Genomic DNA, 18,913 nt, shown 5'->3' on the forward strand with positions numbered 1-18,913 from the left:
TTCCCGAGCTGTGCAACAGGTAGTTTCAGTTTAGCCCACATGTATTCCAGATCAGCTGAGCGACTACTCAGTTTGACAAGTGAAAGTAAGACTATTGTTTGACGCTGTGTATGAGCACGGATTTCAGCCTGAGGCACCTATAATACCTGCACGCCTTTGCCAGAATGGCTGGAGACAAACTAGCCAGGATTCTTCAGGTAGCTGACAGGGGTTATGTGGTAATATTTGGAACGTCATTGTCCGGTAAGGCACTAAACGCATCACATCCACGCCAGTCCGTCAGTCGTGGGCCGTGTGTTAGCGCCGGCCGTCATGTCCTGTCTTTCACTCTGTAACCTTAGCATGGAGGATAAAACTTTGGACGATTACAGACCGACGGAAACAGACGGACCTTACCCGGTTAAAGAAGAAATCTTCACATCGCCTCTGTCTTGTACAGACACGGCCGTTTGGGACGCGTCGTTTAATGAAACAGATTTTACAGATGATTCCATCAATGTCAGCTGGGATGAAGAGAAGAAAAGAAACATGGTAAGTGAGTGAAGTAAACTAAATTTACAAAATTCCAAATCAAAGGATTCCAAATTCCAAATCAAACTAACCAAGACAGCGATACTGAGTTTCCGTTCACATCCGGTTTTGATTATTGTGATTAAAATACGATTGATATCTAACTGAAACGCAGAAATTAGGTATATTGTTTTTGTGAAAACCGTTGGATATGACGAACTAATTTTCATCCGTTACATTAAATGATTCCAGATCGTTGAAATACACACCATAAAGTTTCAAAATTAAGTTTGATGATTAAAAGTTCCTTAATTGTTAATTGTTATCAGAAAAAAATTTCGAAATGTCAAGTAATAAATAAAACTTTGGAAACTAAAGTAAAACACTTTTCAGTTTACTTAATGCTTAATTTAAGCATATGTTTGTTTCTACAGGTACGTTTCGTTGCAATTTCATCTGTTTAGTCTAATCAACATTGTTATTTTATATTCAAAAGTTGGTTAAATCGAAAACAGGTTGTATTTCGGGGGAAATATAAAACGGAGCTCCGTCCGTCAGATGAGTTATCTAAGATCTGGCCCACATTCAGTCATACGATTTGTGAACTGAACCACCTTGGCCTTCATTCATGCTGATACTGAAAACAACTGCTTTCGTTGCCCCATGAGATGTGTTTCCCTAATTTGTAACCATAGCGTTTTCGACACGTGGTACCGAACCATTCCCAAATGCATGTCCGGCAAGTATTCTGCTACAAAAGGTTGATCAAGCCAAAGTCAAGATTGCGTAAGCGATGCAACCTGTGCAACTATAGCCAGAGTTAAGACGTATAGACGAAGCTAGCGTATACACGAGCTTCAGGGGGTTAGTTTTTCAGCTTGGGTTGGGTAGGGCTGAGTTAAGCTTGCCCCAGCTATTCTCCTCGCCAGCGCATGCAAAGCTCCGCAACATGCTCTCTGCACATCACTACCAGTGCTAGACTAGACTGACCTTTCAACCCCGTGTGACACGCTGAGTTTTGTTTAGGTTTAGCCGCACCACGAATGGTCTTTATGTCCTTACGCGTGTCCACAATCAACACTCATCAATTCTAAAAGTCTTCGTTGAGCAATGTGCATACTTTGGATTAAAAGAAAGGTATAAACAGAAAGAAATATCAAAACAGATCTTTTGGCTGACATCTCCTTCTGTCTCCTTTCCGTGACTTCTGTGACAAATGTGTTGTTCAAGATTGCTATACAAAAGCGTGATAGTGGTCAAAAAGGTGTAAAGTGAACAAGGAAACGTGCACATGCGCTTTGAGGAGTATGCTCGTGAGACCATTTCGCCTTGGTGTGCATGCATGGTACGTTGTCTTGTTGATGCAAGCGGTATATATTCCCGGCCACAGTTATAAGAAAAAGATAGACCAGTGCTGTAGGAAAAGACAGCCAGTTGCTGTATGATTGTTGGGAAGTTTTGTTCAAATCATTTTCCTGAAGACGTGAGTTGTGGCCTTTTAGTTCGGTGTTTCAATTTGTTGACATAAAATTTCAGTAGAAATGACCTCGTAATATGTCAATACAGCCGATATGTCTTTCAAACTTAATGATTTATTTATTTTGTCCAATCCATTTCTTCAGCGGGCAACAGTTTTGCGTTCCTTTGTTCTGTACGGAGACAGGGAAAGAAATGTTAATTCGTGTCACCATGCAGGAATTATGAATGTGTGTACATGTATTTTAATTCAGAAATCGCGCTCATATTTTCTTCTGATTTTTCTGAATTCCCCCGCGAAATACATGTAGTAAACACTGTTGATTATTACCATTCTAGAACATATAACTTAATACTTTGCAGCTCCAATGAGCCTCGCTGGCCCATTGGTGTAATGGCTTCTTAGCCCATGGCTAATTAGGTCGTGTGCTCGAATCCAGCTTGCGCCAGAGGTTTGTCAAATACTAGACGAGGCGCTGCGATACCCACGAGTCACGCCCATTAACATGGATGCCGTATTATATGCAAATAGGTCCAAACACCAATCAAGGAAATAAATTATTTTAAACGCAGCTTCTAAAGACAATTGGCCATTTGATATTCAAGCTGTAGTAGGTGGTCTTTCATAATGGAGCTTTTTCGAAAACAAAAACCAGATTGGCTAATAAAATCAGGCTAAAAATAACTCAAATTTTGCATTTCAGTAAATATCAGACTGGAGTACCAGCACTATTTTTTAGTGTTGAAACTATTGAAAAAAATTAGAAAGTTGAAACATTATAATATAAAACACAAATTTGTTACCCATTTTGAACAGTAAGACGTTCACAAAACAAGGCTGATATATGCTGACAGGTAATAATTTTGGTGTTTCTAAAATTTCGACTGCGTTTGATTATGGTCGATTATTTGCCCCAAATCCTCTATAAAGATTCTTTAATCGGGTGAACTCATGTCTAAATCGGACAAAAACTGTAGCGTGAACTTTCGGTAACACTAAATGGACGTTAAGCGGAGGCCAGGGTTCAATCCCGGGTTGGGTCATGTTTTACAATTTACAATATTGGTCATTTATTATGATACATTTAGCTTCCAGTTTTGATTTTCAACACGTTTTTTTGTGGTAGGAACTTTCCAACCCTTTTATAACTAAACAGATTGTAAGCCACAAACTCATAAAAATAAAATTTTGTATTAGCATGTTGTAGAAGTACATAAGTGTAGTGTAATAGAAACTAAATAAATATCAGGCAGTGACAACTGATCACACCACAGCATCAATATTTGATGAGCCAACAGAACGAATCCATCAAAAGAGCTATCCTGTGAAGTCTAGTTTGAAAGTAATTGATCCATTTATCACACTGACATTTTGGTTTAGACAAAGGAGCTCCGACCATAAATCAAGTTGCTAACTTACGAATACTGGTGGGGATCAGACAACAAATGCTTTTTTCTATTTGTAGAGAGAAAACGTACAAAAGACTTTGTTCAACCAATGCGTTTATATGTACGCAATGATAAAAATAAAACGTTTTCAAATCAGAACGCACCGCGCAGCGACAGCGTAGCGGCTAGCCAACACATGGCTCATAGCGTGAACAGTCCTTACGTCGTAAGATTTCCAAATGGGAAATCGTTCAAACCTTACTGTAACCCTGGTCTAAGCTGTATAGTGGATTGTTCATGCCTGTTTTGACGATCTGATTTTGTGGGCAAACTATTAACGTATAGTATTCGTGATTTAAAGAACAGTAGTCAAACCGGCGTGGATCAGGAATACATCGGGATGTGCACTACATCGCAGTGCATGCCACACAGAATATCGTGCAGGATACCGCTCTGCACATCGCACAGAATGTGGTACAGCACATCCCATAGGATATGGTACTGTACATCGCACAGAATATCCCATAGGATATGGTACTGCACATCGCACAGAATATCCCATAGGATATGGTACTGTACATCGCACAGGATATCGCACTGCACATCGCACAGGATGTAACACAGCATATCGCACAGGATATCGCACTGCACATCGCACAGGATATAACACAGCATATCGCACAGGATGTCGCACGGAATATCGCACTGCACATCGCACAGGATATCGCACAGCACATCGCACAGAATATCGCACAGGATATCGCACTGCACATCGCACAGGATATAACACAGCATGTCGCACAGGATGTCGCACTGCATATCGTACAGCACATCGTACAACACAGCACATCGCACAGGATATCGCACTGAATATCGCACAGGATATGGCACTGCACATCCTACAGAATATCGCACTGCACATCGCACAAGATTTTGCACTGCATATCACACAGAATATCGTACGGAATATCGCTCTGTCCGTCCTACAGAATATCACACTGCACATCACACAGAATATCGCAAGGATTATCGCACGGATCGCATCAGGCATGATATCTGATTTGTCATGCATGGATATCTTGTCTGACCGTTCCCAGTAGGGATAATAGCCCTAGAATACCTAGTATGCGGTACAACCCTGTTGCGTTGATTCATTCAAGATGCGTGTTCTATCAGAAGTGAACTTAATTCGTGTGTAAGAATTATGTCTTCGAAGAACACGCACCGTCTCTTGATTTCAAATTGTTTTCGCCACAATATGGGTGAAAAATTTCCGATGTGGCGTTAAGCCATAATCATTCATTCACTCAAAGAAAACGTTTTTATGATCTTTAGACTGTAGTATTCAGAAGCGAGAATTATGTTGAAAAAACACCCCAGTTCAGTTCCACATATTCGGGCAACAATTAGCATGTATTAAATCAAGAAAGTGAGGTCCGTGAGGTCTCGGGGTCGAAGTCAGCTTTGGTTGGTTCTGCTGCGGTTTTCATTTACAAGACTTGTCAACTATAGCTGCATGATGAAGGGTCCCGCCCATAAACCTGACCAACTTGGTATTAGAGAATTTTCCTTGACAGAAACCTATTCCTAAGAAACGTCATAAGCTACAGACATCGGGTTCAATCCCAGATCGTGCCTTACCGGCGACTTGTAAAATTACTACTTGATGGTAGTTCAATATAACGGGGAAAGTTGTCGACTACAGATCTAGTGGTATTCAGTGACTGAATGGGACACCGTGTATTTCAACTGGCACAGTACTGTAATATGCGGCAAATGATGAAAGGGTAATGCTGAAATGACGATAAACCCCAAGCAAATTACAATAAACTTTGTGCCAGCTCATACTGGCTTTTTCTCCGGCCGTACGTGTGAAAATCTGTCAGCAACCTGCGGATGGTCGTGGGTTTCCACCGGCTCTGTCTGGTTTCCTGCCACCATTAAACGGGCGCCATCGTACAAGTGAAATGTTCTTGAGTACGACGTAAAACACCAATCAAATAAATAAATAAATCAAACTTTCTCACAGTGATATGTGCTGCTTATATCTCAACTCCCTCGGTATAGCTCGCGTGCGATTTGTGTTCAGAGGTTTGTCAGTGGGTGACTGCTTACATGTAAAGAAGTATTGAATGAATGAAAGAATGGATGATTATACTCTCTCTACGACAAACCCTGTAACCTTTAGGTTGGTAGACTGTAAGGCCTCTGCCCAAGGAGAGTATAATAACAAAAGCTGAACGCCGCATTGGCAGTACTGCAGCCGTGGCGATCATTTATATGATCGATAGAGGGATTAGAGCAATAATCAAAACTCGCAATTTGTTGAATAAAATTATAAAATTTCAGCTGATTGCATTTTAAGGCTTTATTAGTTTAGATACGAGAAGAACTGGTGATTAATTGGTAAATTATTGTAAGCAAACTGAACATTTGGTTGTTTAGTACGTCAGTAGTCTATACGTAAACGATCACTGTGATGAAGTTATTAAATATGTCCATTCTGTTACTTACCTGAATATTATATTTTGCACAGTTCAGATATATTTACCTTTAGTTATTCTCCAACTTGTATTCTGTTATGTCTCTTTTTAAAAGCAGATGGCAAACAATACGAAGAAAGATTGTAGTAGAAATACAAGCTTCGGTTGGTCAGAGCACGTGCTGGGTGTAGATTTCCAAACAGTCTGACAGCTCATCGGGAGTTCTGCTCTACACACAGTATAGTCACAAATGCCTGCCCAGTCCTGTAACCGCAAACCAACCCATGTTCGTGGACTCTCATTGGGGACATGATCTCTATTGTCCCTCCCACCCCCAACCGTTTATGAATCCGCAAATCCCAAACACAGAGGAGTGTTCATCCAATCCTGTTTATATCGTGCTGTGTTTCCACAATCCGCTTGCGCAAACCTCTCATATCTTGATGTTAATTTTGTCCTACCCAACCACGTGGGCACGGCATACCTTTATTTCAGTACAAGTGAGCAATGCTGGACTTGTTTTAGCATGACGGTGATTATGTATATTTGGCATGTCTATATAAGGCAGCTATACCCTTAGATCTTGCATACCAGTCCCTTGTGGTGGTCCTGGACAAAACGGCCATGCAACTTCCTTCTCAAATCATGGTATATGACGTTACGTCGAACTCCACCGAACCTTGCTGGGTAAACCTACTTTTCTCACTTGGCATGTAAGTTGAACCTGCGAATAGCGAAAAGACGTGTACGCGTAGAATGAGCTTTTAGTCAATGTCATAACGTCCTTGATACAGGCTGGCTATCGATATTAAGAGGAATTATTTTTTCATATAGACCTCTTGCAAAACCTTTAAAAGTGGACACGTCTACAAAAAACTTATCCAATTCCTGAGAATGTCAAAAACATATTATAGTATACAAACGCACGGGCCATACCACCTGTAAGCCAGTTAAAAATATTAAAATATTTCTTGTTTTAATCATGGTAAGTTATAATATTGTCACTGACCTGAAATGTTTATATCTAGAGCGTGAACTGGTAACACAAATTCAGAATTGCTACAACGTTTCCAACGTACGTCTACGTGACAAGTTTGTAACAAAATGTAGTCGGTTGTAATATTTTTTTTTACATTATCTGTCTATCCTTCTGATTATTGTCGTTAGATACTGTCTGATGTCATCGCTGTTACATTATAGTACATGTATTTAGTTATTTCATTCATGATTAGCGCCGCACCCCAAAATATTTCATTTTGTCTAATTTGACCGCAGTCAGGTTTGTTGGCAAAGGAAACCTGAAAGCTATGCGGAAATTGACAAGGCCGTATTTCCGTAGACCATTTGGCATATATATATATATATATATATATATATATATATATATATATATATATATATATATATATATATATGGGTTTTTCGTTTGCATTTTGACATTGTCGTCGCTGCTCTAACTTTACTGAAATTAGAAGTTTCATTGGTAAAAATATTTATGTGTCGTAGGTATTACTTCTGGGTGTATGTAATCCTGTATTTCTTTTTCGTATCCAGTAGTTATTATGGATATATCTGGATTATTTCAAGACATTATTTAAACTGAACCTTCTGATGTTCATTTTAATTTTGTTTTGTCTATTTGTTAAAAACTCCCCTTCATTGATTGATATGGCTGAAATGCCAGTTTACCCCAATAAGGTTCTCGAGGGTGTGACTCACATTTCGCTCTATTAAACCAGTCAGTCATTATGTTCGATGACTGACAGCTTCGGCGAACCGTCACGAAACATGTGGCATGAGAGGAAGGCAGTGAAAGTTATGATAATTAAGAAGTCTTCCCTCTGTGAAAAAGCCAAATTCTGTGACATCTTAACACTTGAATATAATGTTTGCTAATCCGGGTTTTGTTTTTTATGTTTAACCTTTACGAATGCCGGATTTTCAACTACACTATTACTTTCCTGGTAGCATTAAAATAAGCCTACAGCAAACACGGCATTCTTTCCGATCATTTCATCAGTAAATCATGTCTTTGGATATATTGCATAGCCTGTTTGTTTTTTTCCCCTGTTGACGTACTGAATTAAGATTCTTATGTAAAGGGGGGGGGGGGGGAATCCAGTTTTTGTATAAGACAGTGGTCGACAGTTAACTAATTGTTGGCGGCGTTAATTGTCTTCACAGGTCTATGACGAAGACCAGAGGGATGAAGCTTTGCAGCCGGTTGACTCTGCCGCCGGATCAGCATCCTCTTGCACCGTGGACAGTTATGAATCCGGCTTCTGTTCCAGAAACAATCCGGATTTACGCTGCTCTGAGTCCTCCAGTTGTTGGTCAAACTCTCGCTCCGAGGGGGATCTGTCACCCTCTCCACTCCCGCGACCCCCCAATGACGGGTTTTGAACCTTACGGCTCTGATATTTACCGTCACCCGCAGGGAACTGGAAGAGAAAAGACATCCAAGGGATTGTCTGAAACACAGTGAGGTGAGTCGTCTACTCTACAGTGATCATCGCCTTCCTAGAATGGGGTCGGTCAAAACTCTGTACGCGTTCTGTTATGTAATAGTCACTGTTTCTATGTGCTGAATTGAAACTGGGCTGTTCGTCAGTATGTTACCCCCGGTTCCTTGCGGTGCCACAGGTGACCTCCACATAGTTGGTCGAGAGACAATCGCAAGGTATATAACAAGGGAGTCAACAACTGAAGACAGTCGCACGCCTTGGCGATCTTTGCCGACCTTTGCCTTGACGATCATGCCTCAGGGAGACAAAATCTGTAGTAACATGTGTTGTTTACAACCTATATAAACACGATTGCAGCTCCCAGCTAAATTGGCCGTGCGAGTGGGAAATATGGAGTAAGAACAATCAAATAATTGAAATGAAAACAGAACGTCTTTATTTTGCTGTAGCCAAACATGAACCAATCCCAAGGTCGTTCACAGAAAACAAAAAACGTCCAGATGACGTACGTGTTCTTGAGGTTTAGCAGAGGCTGTGCGTTTTTCAGTTCAGATTAAGTTTGTGGTTCTGTCTGAACAGCTTCACACAGCTGTGTTGGTGTCACAGTTACGGATGTAGTGTCAAATCTGGAACTTCATTGTAACACTGAGATCATCGCGGGCTCATTTGACTATAAAAGCTTTGTTCATCAGGTTATCAGGCTTTGAACTTGGCGCTTTTTTCGATGACGAACATCTTTTGGGACAATGACATTTCATCAGTGACATGCGAGAAATGGTCAAATTTATGCCTTATGCTTTGTGATTCCTTTAACCCGGGGCTAGGGGCTGTATATTCACCGTGTTGAATTAGATCACCCCGTTGGATGTACAGTTGCCATCAAAACGCAGCTGAGATACATATTTGTTATCGACAACTGATATTCTAGCATGGTACACGATTTGAATACTGCTTTCACTCAGTCTCCTAGAATATGCCTTGCGTATTTCCAACATCATTTGTGTGATTCCGTCCTATTTTTGTAGTTTGTATACTTTCTTAGTTCTTCGGTGGTTTGGGTCATTTGTGTCATTTTCGACTCATTGATTAAATGACGTTTCATTTTTTTATTCCAGTCTTTCTGCCAGTCTGTCTGTGCTTCTGTTAGCTTTTATTTTGAAATATCTGCTTCGAAAAATGTCCGATTTTGATAACACTATGCAGATTAATTTTGTGGACCCTTCAGATCAAGTTGAAACGCCGATTGGGTTCATACACAAGTTTTATGTATTTAGCACAAGATTTTGGTTCTCTGAGTTTGCTTGTAATTGCTACGTTTAAGAACTAAAAAAACAAGTGTACTATCTCAGCTTACAATTGATTTGTGTTTGTAGTGTTTGTCAGTTAAGAACAGTAACTTAAAATGTTGCCAAATGCTTATGAGTGTCATTGTTTTGGCGGAAATCTCGCGAATAATCGGTTCTAATGCATTGTCTTTTGTTACTCAGATCACAGCCCACTTCCGTGCGAACCTGGTCAGTTGGTTATCTACGGTCAACGGCTACTTCCAGTTCGCACAAGACACTCTTTTCCTAGCTGTCAACATTGTAGACCGCTGTCTACAGAGAATGGATGTTACGCGAGGATCGTTCCAGCTCCTAGGCGCGACGGCCTTTCTCATCGCCGGAAAACATGTAAGTTTTGACGCAGATACAAAACAGTCTGGAAAAGAAATGCCACTTTATTTTAATGGCTATTGCATGTCCCTTAACACTTTGAACAACTATTGACTGTCGTTTAATTTCTTTTACCCTCAGAATTAGGGAACATCCCAAATCGGTTCACGGTTGGTATACGAATGTTTCGACGATTGTCACTGTCCGATATTGGAGTTAGACAGTAGTAAAGTGTGTCAGCACTGGGACTGACCAGGCTTATGGAGACACCGTAGAGAAATTAAAATAATGTTTAATGCGACGTTATAAATACCAATAATAAAAATATAATAAAAGACTTACAGGATGGAGAGGTGTATTTATTTATTTGATTGGTGTTTACGATGTACTCAAGAATATTTGACTTAGGCCCTATACGACGGCGGAGAGCATTATGGCGGAAGGAAAACGGGATGAACCCGGGGGAAACCCACGACTATCTAGTAGTAAATTACACACCCTCTATCACCCTGGCTTAAGTAGAATTAGGTAAAAAATTGCAGTGATGTTAATTGTAATTTATTACAAGTCACTGGTCTAGAATAACTCAAAATTCTGTGTTGTCAGCATGTTTTGCACACAGTAACATTCGAACAATGCAGAGGTTACAGTTACATTTACATTGACTAGCCAGGGGTAGTCAGTGTATTGGGTGTCATTGGGATGATAATACAGTAGTATTAAGTATGGCCGCGGTTTCAGCATGTGAGACAATAGTGACATGGCGGTCAAGCTCCCAAGCAACACCAACGTCATAATTATTAGTTTGCCTTTACCGTTTCAGGAGGAGGTAACTCCGCCAGAGATCAATGACCTGCTTTGGCTGTGTGCGGAAGCCTACTCTCGGAATCAGATGGTTAAAATGGAGGAGCTCATTCTGGATGCCATACATTTTGAAATGTTTGTTCCTACTGGATCTTTTTTCCTAGAGTACTTTGCTTGTTGTGAAATGATGGACAGTGACACCAGAAATTTAGACGAATTTAGGTGAGTTCTTGATTAAGTTTTAAATCAATGTTTTTCTATTTTTCAGCACACGCGGTACAACGTACACTAGCCTTTTCTAAAATTATCAAGACTGAAGTCCAAAAGCCTTAGACAAACGAGGTCGCATGTTTGAATCTATGTACCGCTGGCTAATCTAAGAACTTATATGTCAGAGGGATTCTCTCCGCTTTCCACTACCCATAAAACAATCCGGTGTCTTTGCATGGATTGTTGTATGTTAAATGTAATGACACCGCCGCATTTGGAGTAATTCTAGAACAGTGACGTCTAATAAATTGCAAGTAATATCACTGGACTTTCGTTACCTAATTTTGCTTAAGCCAAGCCATGCTGCTAGGGGCGTGTAAATTGTAGCTTAGCTACAAAGTAGTTTAAGCATTTACATGAACAGTGAGAATAATACCCTTACTGAGGTAAATCGACATCCAGCTGTTTCTCACTGGAACGCACTCACTTCAGCGACCCCGTGAAGAATATAGGGGTGTATTTACTGGAGTACATATCTTTAGAAGGATCTGTACATGGGAAGGTCTGCAACAACGTGCGGATGGTCGTGGTTTACCCTTCGGTTCTGCCCGGTTACTTCCCACCATAATGCCGGTCGCCATCGTAGAGGGGAAATATTCTTAAGTACGGCAATCAAGGAAATAGATAAAAATATTTTAGAAAGATACTTTTTTTACACTGATAACTTTATTGAAAAAAAAAGGTTTCTTGTGTTCAAAACATGGCATTTTTAGGTTTGTGGTTGTTTTTGTACCTGTATTTTTTGCCAAACTTTTAATTCCACTGCTTAAATTCTTCCAGGAATGCACGACGCCATGCTCGTTACTTTATGGAGTTGTCCCTTCAGGATTATAAACTGTCTCAGTATCTGCCCTCTATGCTGGCCCTTTGTGCCTGGAAGTGGGCTGTGCAAGACTGCATGGCCGAATACAGGCTCTACTCCCCCTCCTGGGAAGTGGACTTCAATCCAGCAGCCTATAAAAACTGCTTTGAAGACTTTCTTGTGTTCGTGTCCAAGTTGAAGGGGACTGTCTCGGAAGCGAATGTTTTGACTGGTTGCTACGATCATGACGACGATTCAGACGTTGAGTGTTTGAATTCATATTGAAGATGGCGGAGAATGTCGTCATGGTAACAAGGAATATAGGGAGTGTGTTTCTTAGCAAAGGCGCGGTGCAACGGGAGACAAGAGGAGAGATCAGTATATTGTGCTTGAACTGTTCTTCGTGTATCACATCAGAACCTTGCTGATGGAAACAGAGGAAATAATTTTGTTTGGATAATATTTCAATGGCGAACTCAATGTGTGATTTGGTGCAAGAGACCTTATGAGAGTCTCTACATTCCTGGCAAGGAAAGGAAAGCGTTTTGTTAGAGAGATATCTCTGTTTTGAGTGAGATATGGTTGAAAACTTTGGTGGATTAAAAATTCACAAGACCAAAAATGAGTTTGCTCGTGGTGGGAACCGTGGTTTGAACAATTTAAGAGTTGAAAAGACGTTTTGATGACGGAGTGCGAAAAGTTTCAAGAAGGCGAATAAGAAGAAAAACGAAAACCTTTTGGCTGCAATTTCCATGGCAAAAGTCTGGGTAGTTGTATTGTTTTGAGCCATGGTAACCTGCAGCTACCTCGTGTTATAGGTTTTTTTTCATTTGAACAGTGGCATTTTGATTAGATGCTGTGAACATTGGGGTAATCCTTTTGTGAGCTCGTCTCAGAGGATTACACAAACTTATTGCGTGGCGTAGACGTGATGACGTCACAGTAGTGCTGTACATGCTGTACATATTGTTAATATAAATGTTAAAAGGGTTATAAAAATGAATAGATTTATGCAATGTGTTTTGGACAAAGTGAAACAATTTTGGTGCTAAGAGAAGATTGATATTATTTTTGTTACTTGATTATTGCTTCATTGTGTACGTCAAGGTATGGGTAATGGTTGCCGAACAACAGTTTCGGGGTGAAACCCTGTTTAATGTTGTTTTTTCTTCTGTTATAACAACTGTCATTTTCGTTGAAAATCCAATCTATGTCGTCTGGACTTATTTTAAATTGTTATTTGTATTTTTTTTGGTGCTTGTAACATGCAGTACCTCAATGCACCTTATAATTGGTACATTTTCTCTTACTAAACTCATAAGCAAATATAGCTTATTATATTTTTCTGCTTCAGATTACCAGTTTTTCGGTTGATGAAAGGTTCTATGAAATCGTGCAATAAAAAACATCTAGAAACTGTGTCTATAAACAGGTTTTATTTATTATGTTATACATATGACTTGTTCATTCGTTTTCTCTTTGCATACGGCTCCCTTGCAATTTCTTCCGTTGATATTGGTTTGTTTTTAAAATAAAAAGAAATGCCCAAAGATTACGTCAGGCGAAAATGAAACAGCTTGCAATGTCTTATACTTACAAAATTTGCAGTATTGAAGACGTGTTTGCATACACACTACAGGTGTAATTTCAATCTCTTTTCCGTGATAAGACATGGTGATCCCTCGAACAGGACTTTTCGCGAGAACCCTCCGATCATGCAACTTCCGGTTAAGTCAGTTTAAACAGCGATGTCACCAACTCGAATGGTTAAAGGTCGCTGCGGCTGTCAGGCCCAAGACCTTGAGGTCGCGTGTTCGAATTAATCTCTCGCTGTGCCTTCAAGTCAGGAGGTTTTTCAGGTAACAGGTGAAGGACGCTGGTTTACTTCGGCCACTTTCGATTCCAACGCCCGTAAATGTGACATCTGTGACAGTGAAAAATTCTTGAGCACGGTGTCAAACATCAATCATCGAATCCAGTGAATCTGGCCGCGTATCGTCACAAGCTGGCGACAACGGTGATAATTAAAAAAAAAAAAACCTCTACTTCTGACGTTCAGGGGAGGTAATTTGCGTATACATGCATCTTTGGCATATTAGTGCAAGAGTACTTTCCCTCTGTACGGTGTACACGTAACAGTCTTAGTACACATGACAACGGAGACGCCGTTGATTCCTCACAAATAAGCTATATTACTGCGTTACAGATGAGTTGCTGAATGCGAAAATACAATGCTTCATTGCTGGTGAGGAGTGCTGAATGCCTGGCGCTGGCAGACCGACAGAAAATCAACAAGCGATTTGAGGGCAACGATCCAGGCAGCAGATTCAGACCCAGTTCACGCCGGTTCGCTGGTGTTAGGAAATTTGTCTGGTAAATAATAATACTGTATTAATGTGTTACAGGTTAGCAAATGTTGAACACAGTGACATCAACTCTCAAGAATCAAATGTGTACCGCTTTGTACATATGTGTGTGTGTGTGTAGCCCGCGATGTAAACAAGATGTGTGTAACAGGTACACAGTTTGGTAAACATTAAATGCGTGGGTACATAAGGACGGTGTATGCCATGTACATATTAATGTTCCTGTGCAAATTTGCTACAATTAATGTGTGTCTGTGGTACACATCTTGTGTACAGAATAGTACACTAATAGGCCGATTGGGTAATTCAGTGTACTCTAGTGTACGGGATTCTGCAGGTAGGCAACCTATGACTGCGGTAAAAATGACAAGAGACCGGGTTTCACTGGTTATATGTGACCACTTCCCAATTATCGGACTGTAGTTCTGGTTTTATTTATCTGTTTGATTGGCGTTTTACGCCCTACTTAAGAATATTTCACTTATACGACGGCGGCAAGCACTGTGGTGGGAGGAGTTCGGGGAAAATCCACGACCATCCGCCGGTTGCTGGCAGACCAGCTCTGGTTTTACATTCTATGGTGTAAGTCTTGTATATTGTATTCCTGCATAAACCAGGAATCCACTGGTGGACTAAGCATCCACGAGATCTGTATTATTTTAATGTGATCGTATTCTTAAATGTGATGACAACACAGCATTTTGAGTAATTCTAGACCAGTGACACATAATGAATTGTATTTAATATCAGCGGTTTTGTTTTACCTCAATCTGCCTAAGCCTTTGTGCTATATTTGCAACTTTTAAAACATTTACATCACCAGTTAAAATAAAACCCTACCTGAAGTAAACTGACAAAAGGTTGTATTTCACCAGCTACTTGTGCAGATTTGCCAGCTATCACACAGACGTCGCTTCTCTGGTTTAATAAATTTCCTATCCTTTATAGTCTTTTCCACACTAGGTTTATATATCTAAAAAATTGCCAGAATCCTAATTGATTTGTCGTTAATTCGTTTTGAAGAGGAAATAATAAACATTACCTGTTTGGAATGTGGCAGGTGATATACGAGAACAAATTTAGTAACAAAGCCATAGTATTTCTCGGAAAGTGTTCATCACCTCTTAGTGTTTGATGTCCTGTAACACTCAAGAATTGATCTATTAATTTTAACAGAAAGCCTGTTGTCTGAGTGATGCTAGAATGTATTTCTGTTATTGCAGCAGAGTGTTCTGTTAAATATTAAACGCATATTATATTTATTCAACATAAGGATTCTATTAGACTAACAGGATATTCTGTTGAATACGACAGAATATCGTGTTATGATAGCAATATATTCTAGCCTCACTCAGACAACAGACGTTCTGTTAAAATTAACAGATTAATTTTTTGAGTGTACTACACGTAGTTTGAAGTTTTCACTGGTTTAACCAGAAAAAAATGGCAGCGGTCCCAATAGTATAGAAAGCTAGAGAGATTTCCATTGTTGTAGTTCCCAAGAAGCTGTATACACTTCATACACCCAACACTACCAGAACCGTCAAACCCAGAAACTATACGCCTCCACAAAGTATAAGAAACTACACCATCAAGCAATCCTCACAGAGCCATGCACAAACTATCAATCAAAATGTACAAACCATACTTTCAAGCGACAAACTCACTCATACAAGGCATAAGGATGTATACAATTTTGTAGGCTTGGGTTTTAAGTCGTTGGCCTACTTAGCAATTTTGCTATTACTGAATGACGAGGAGTCAGCAGACTTGTTAGGCAAGCGTGCAAACATATATATATTATACACTGTGTCTTCTTGTGACACGGAGAGTCTTTACCGCCTCTGGAAGGTATCATGACGAAGACATCAGACCTTTCACCCTACAGTTACATTATACTAACATTGGGCCAGTCAGTTCTGTTTCCGGGCTCTATGCTCTCGGTGCTTATCGTCAAGCCAGGCAGCAACAAGAGCCATTTTTGGTACTTTACGATGATTTTCCCGACTTCGAAGTGATCACGAGGCATAAGAAACATATACTCGCCCGTGCAGAACCACAAACTGTCCTCCCACCACAACGCTGGCCGCCGTTGTATAAGTGAAATATTCTTGAGTATGGCCTAAAACAAGAATGAAATAAATAAATACAACCACAAACTGTACACTCCCCCCCGCCACTCCGCGTGCCTTAATTCATGCGCTTCGGGAAACTGCAGCATTTAATCATTTACTTACATTAGCAAAGAGTCGTGTGTTAGTAAATTTTTAATCGTGAGTTTACTAGATATCGTTCAATATTCATTCCTGTCATAAACATATAAATGTGACTAGATCCTCGTTGAGTCTAAAGCGTAGGCGTGGACTTTGAATAGTTTTAGCTGTTATCCTCGGCTGAATACACAACGTAACTTATTCTAGTTAAGAGCCTTGTAAAAAAATAAAATTTTAAAGGTATAGACAATAAACGTTAGACTGGCACTATTCAAGTTTGAAGTAGTCATGTCTTAAAACGACAGACGCGATGTACTAAGGTATGGTACAGCGGCTGGCTGTACCACATATTTGCCATGCGCGGTCCCCTCAGGCGAACACATGTGGTACGTGTGTATAAGGGTGGTACATGCGCATAAGTTTGATACAGGGCTACAAGTTTGGTGCAAGCGAACAAGTTGGGTATAGACGCACAAGACTGGTACGTTTGATCACAACTGAAACAGTCTCACACGTTTGGTACAGTTCCACAAGTTTGATGCAGTCGCACGTATGTGGCACTTGCCTACAAGAATGGTACAGGCGTAAAAGTTTGGTACAGGTGCAAAAGTTTGGTACACGTGTACGAGTTAAGTATGGAAAGCAAAAGGGTGTCACAGATGCACAACGGTACAACGGCACGAGTGTGTGCTGGTGCAAAATTGTGACACAGATGCACAAGCGCATGCTAATACAAGCACGTAACGCAGAAATTGTCCTATTTATTGCCAATGCTAACGTAACCATGTTTTTGATGTCTCCCTGCACGCGACGTCTTTGTAAGCATGGGTGTGGATGACCTAGACTCAACCAATAAGATTTACAAACAAAGGGATTGCTTTTCGGAGATTTGCCTAGAATTTGGGTGAGAATGGTGGGGGGAGGGGGTTATTGAAAATCACACCGGATGTAACCTTTGTTGACGAAAATCTTCCACAGTTTGCAGCTTTAACAAAGAATGCGTTTTGGGGCAGTGTTTTCCGTATAACAGTCGCATTTGTCACCATAACATGCACAGATGTTCACTACCGTGTTCCCAGGCGCCCGCAGCGGCGAAATGTTGAGACACTCCCACTGCTGATCTTATTAAACTAAGGCCGCCAGGTTAAAACTGCCCCTCGTGGTGCCTGGTGGGGACGAGGTCCAGAGCACCTGAGCCCACGGCTCAGCCATTCGGATCACGTAATCATCATAAACCAATCCCAGCGGAAAAAAATCTAGTTTATGGTGATAAACGCTTTTATCCCCAATTTTTTTTAACAACACAATTTGTCAACAATGTCACGAGAGTTTTTCACTCGGATTAAAAATTCGTGCGCCACACGTGACAAAGTTTGTCAGTCACAAACCAATGACCCGTGGTTTACTCCTGGCACTCCGCTTCCTTACAGCCGTCATACCAGTGAAAACTTCACTACCATTGCAATAAGCACAAATCAAATAAATCAATATTGCATCTTTCTGTGGCATTCCTGTTGACGTTTCATTTCATGCAGGCATAATGGCAAAAAATCAACCATGCTTGGATGGCAATATGGGCTGTACATGAAGGATACATACATACGCCTGTATGCATCTTGTGCAAGCATGTAGCCTATATCTGTGGTACAGGAGCATACTGACGAAAACAATTGTAAACTATACTTGTTAAATTACGATACCTTTATTTTCGACCTGTGGGCATATATATACAGTACTTCGTGCTGAGTGACACGATAATGTTTATCTTAACACATAGACTTTTTTCTGGAGAAATGGATTCTATTTAGTTTGGCCAATAACGTTCCATTTAAAATGGGGAAATTTCAGTATGCATGCAGGTGCATGCCTAAATGTCAAAACGTTTCTTTAACTCGTCCGTAATCCTCGCAGGACAAACCATATAAAAGAAATCTCCTTTGGAGATGACCCATGCTGCATGACATGAATTCTAAGACAGTACCCGATGGTGTAATTTTATGTCAGGACGTTTGTCAAGTACCTGGCGCTGCGCGGTGGTTTCGTTCAGAGACGGCCACGGTTCCCTCTTCCCACAAATCTGACATCTAGACGCCGCGTATATGTGTCTGACTTGGCATATGAGGAACACTACAAAGCATGGAACTTGGACATTCTTTATCGTGCGGTTTTGTTCCTAAAGGTCCAATAACCGGATAATTATGCGCAACTGCTGCTCAGTGATATGTGACAGTTCCACGTTGGTGCCACGCAAACAGTCAATGACCGAACGGCACACTACAGAGACGTGAAATGGCGGTAGTATGCGATAGCCTAACGGTATCGTGCAACACCTGCACAGTGTACGTATACCGTGGCGCAGTTGTCATGTACAGTGCTGTATGTGCCTAAAGGTTTAAAGTTGTGTGGTACTGTGCGGGAAACCGTATCTGCTCAGTATGCCATACCGTAATCGTACCTTACGATGAAAGGTTTACTGTGTA

General features: G+C 40.6%; 1 protein-coding gene across 1 annotated transcript; it reads left to right on the top strand.

Annotated features, from left to right (window-relative positions):
- Nucleotides 1-342: 342 nt before the first annotated feature.
- LOC135473231 (uncharacterized) lies at nucleotides 343-12,139 on the top strand. Its single transcript, XM_064753076.1, has 4 exons — nucleotides 343-531; nucleotides 9,811-9,996; nucleotides 10,802-11,004; nucleotides 11,833-12,139. The coding sequence occupies exons 1-4, from the start codon at nucleotides 343-345 to the stop codon at nucleotides 12,137-12,139; spliced, it is 885 nt and encodes a 294-aa protein (XP_064609146.1).
- Nucleotides 12,140-18,913: the final 6,774 nt, after the last annotated feature.

This window comes from Liolophura sinensis, chromosome 8, assembly GCF_032854445.1.
Source record: "Liolophura sinensis isolate JHLJ2023 chromosome 8, CUHK_Ljap_v2, whole genome shotgun sequence".
Lineage (NCBI taxonomy): Eukaryota > Metazoa > Mollusca > Polyplacophora > Chitonida > Chitonidae > Liolophura > Liolophura sinensis.

Coding starts and splice junctions, on each gene's coding strand:
- LOC135473231 (XM_064753076.1), top strand. CDS start 343: ATGGAGGATAAAACTTTGGACGATTACAGACCGACGGAAACAGACGGA. Junction 532..9,810: donor AAGAGAAGAAAAGAAACATG/GTAAGTGAGTGA, acceptor TTTGTTACTCAG/ATCACAGCCCACTTCCGTGC. Junction 9,997..10,801: donor TTCTCATCGCCGGAAAACAT/GTAAGTTTTGAC, acceptor TTACCGTTTCAG/GAGGAGGTAACTCCGCCAGA.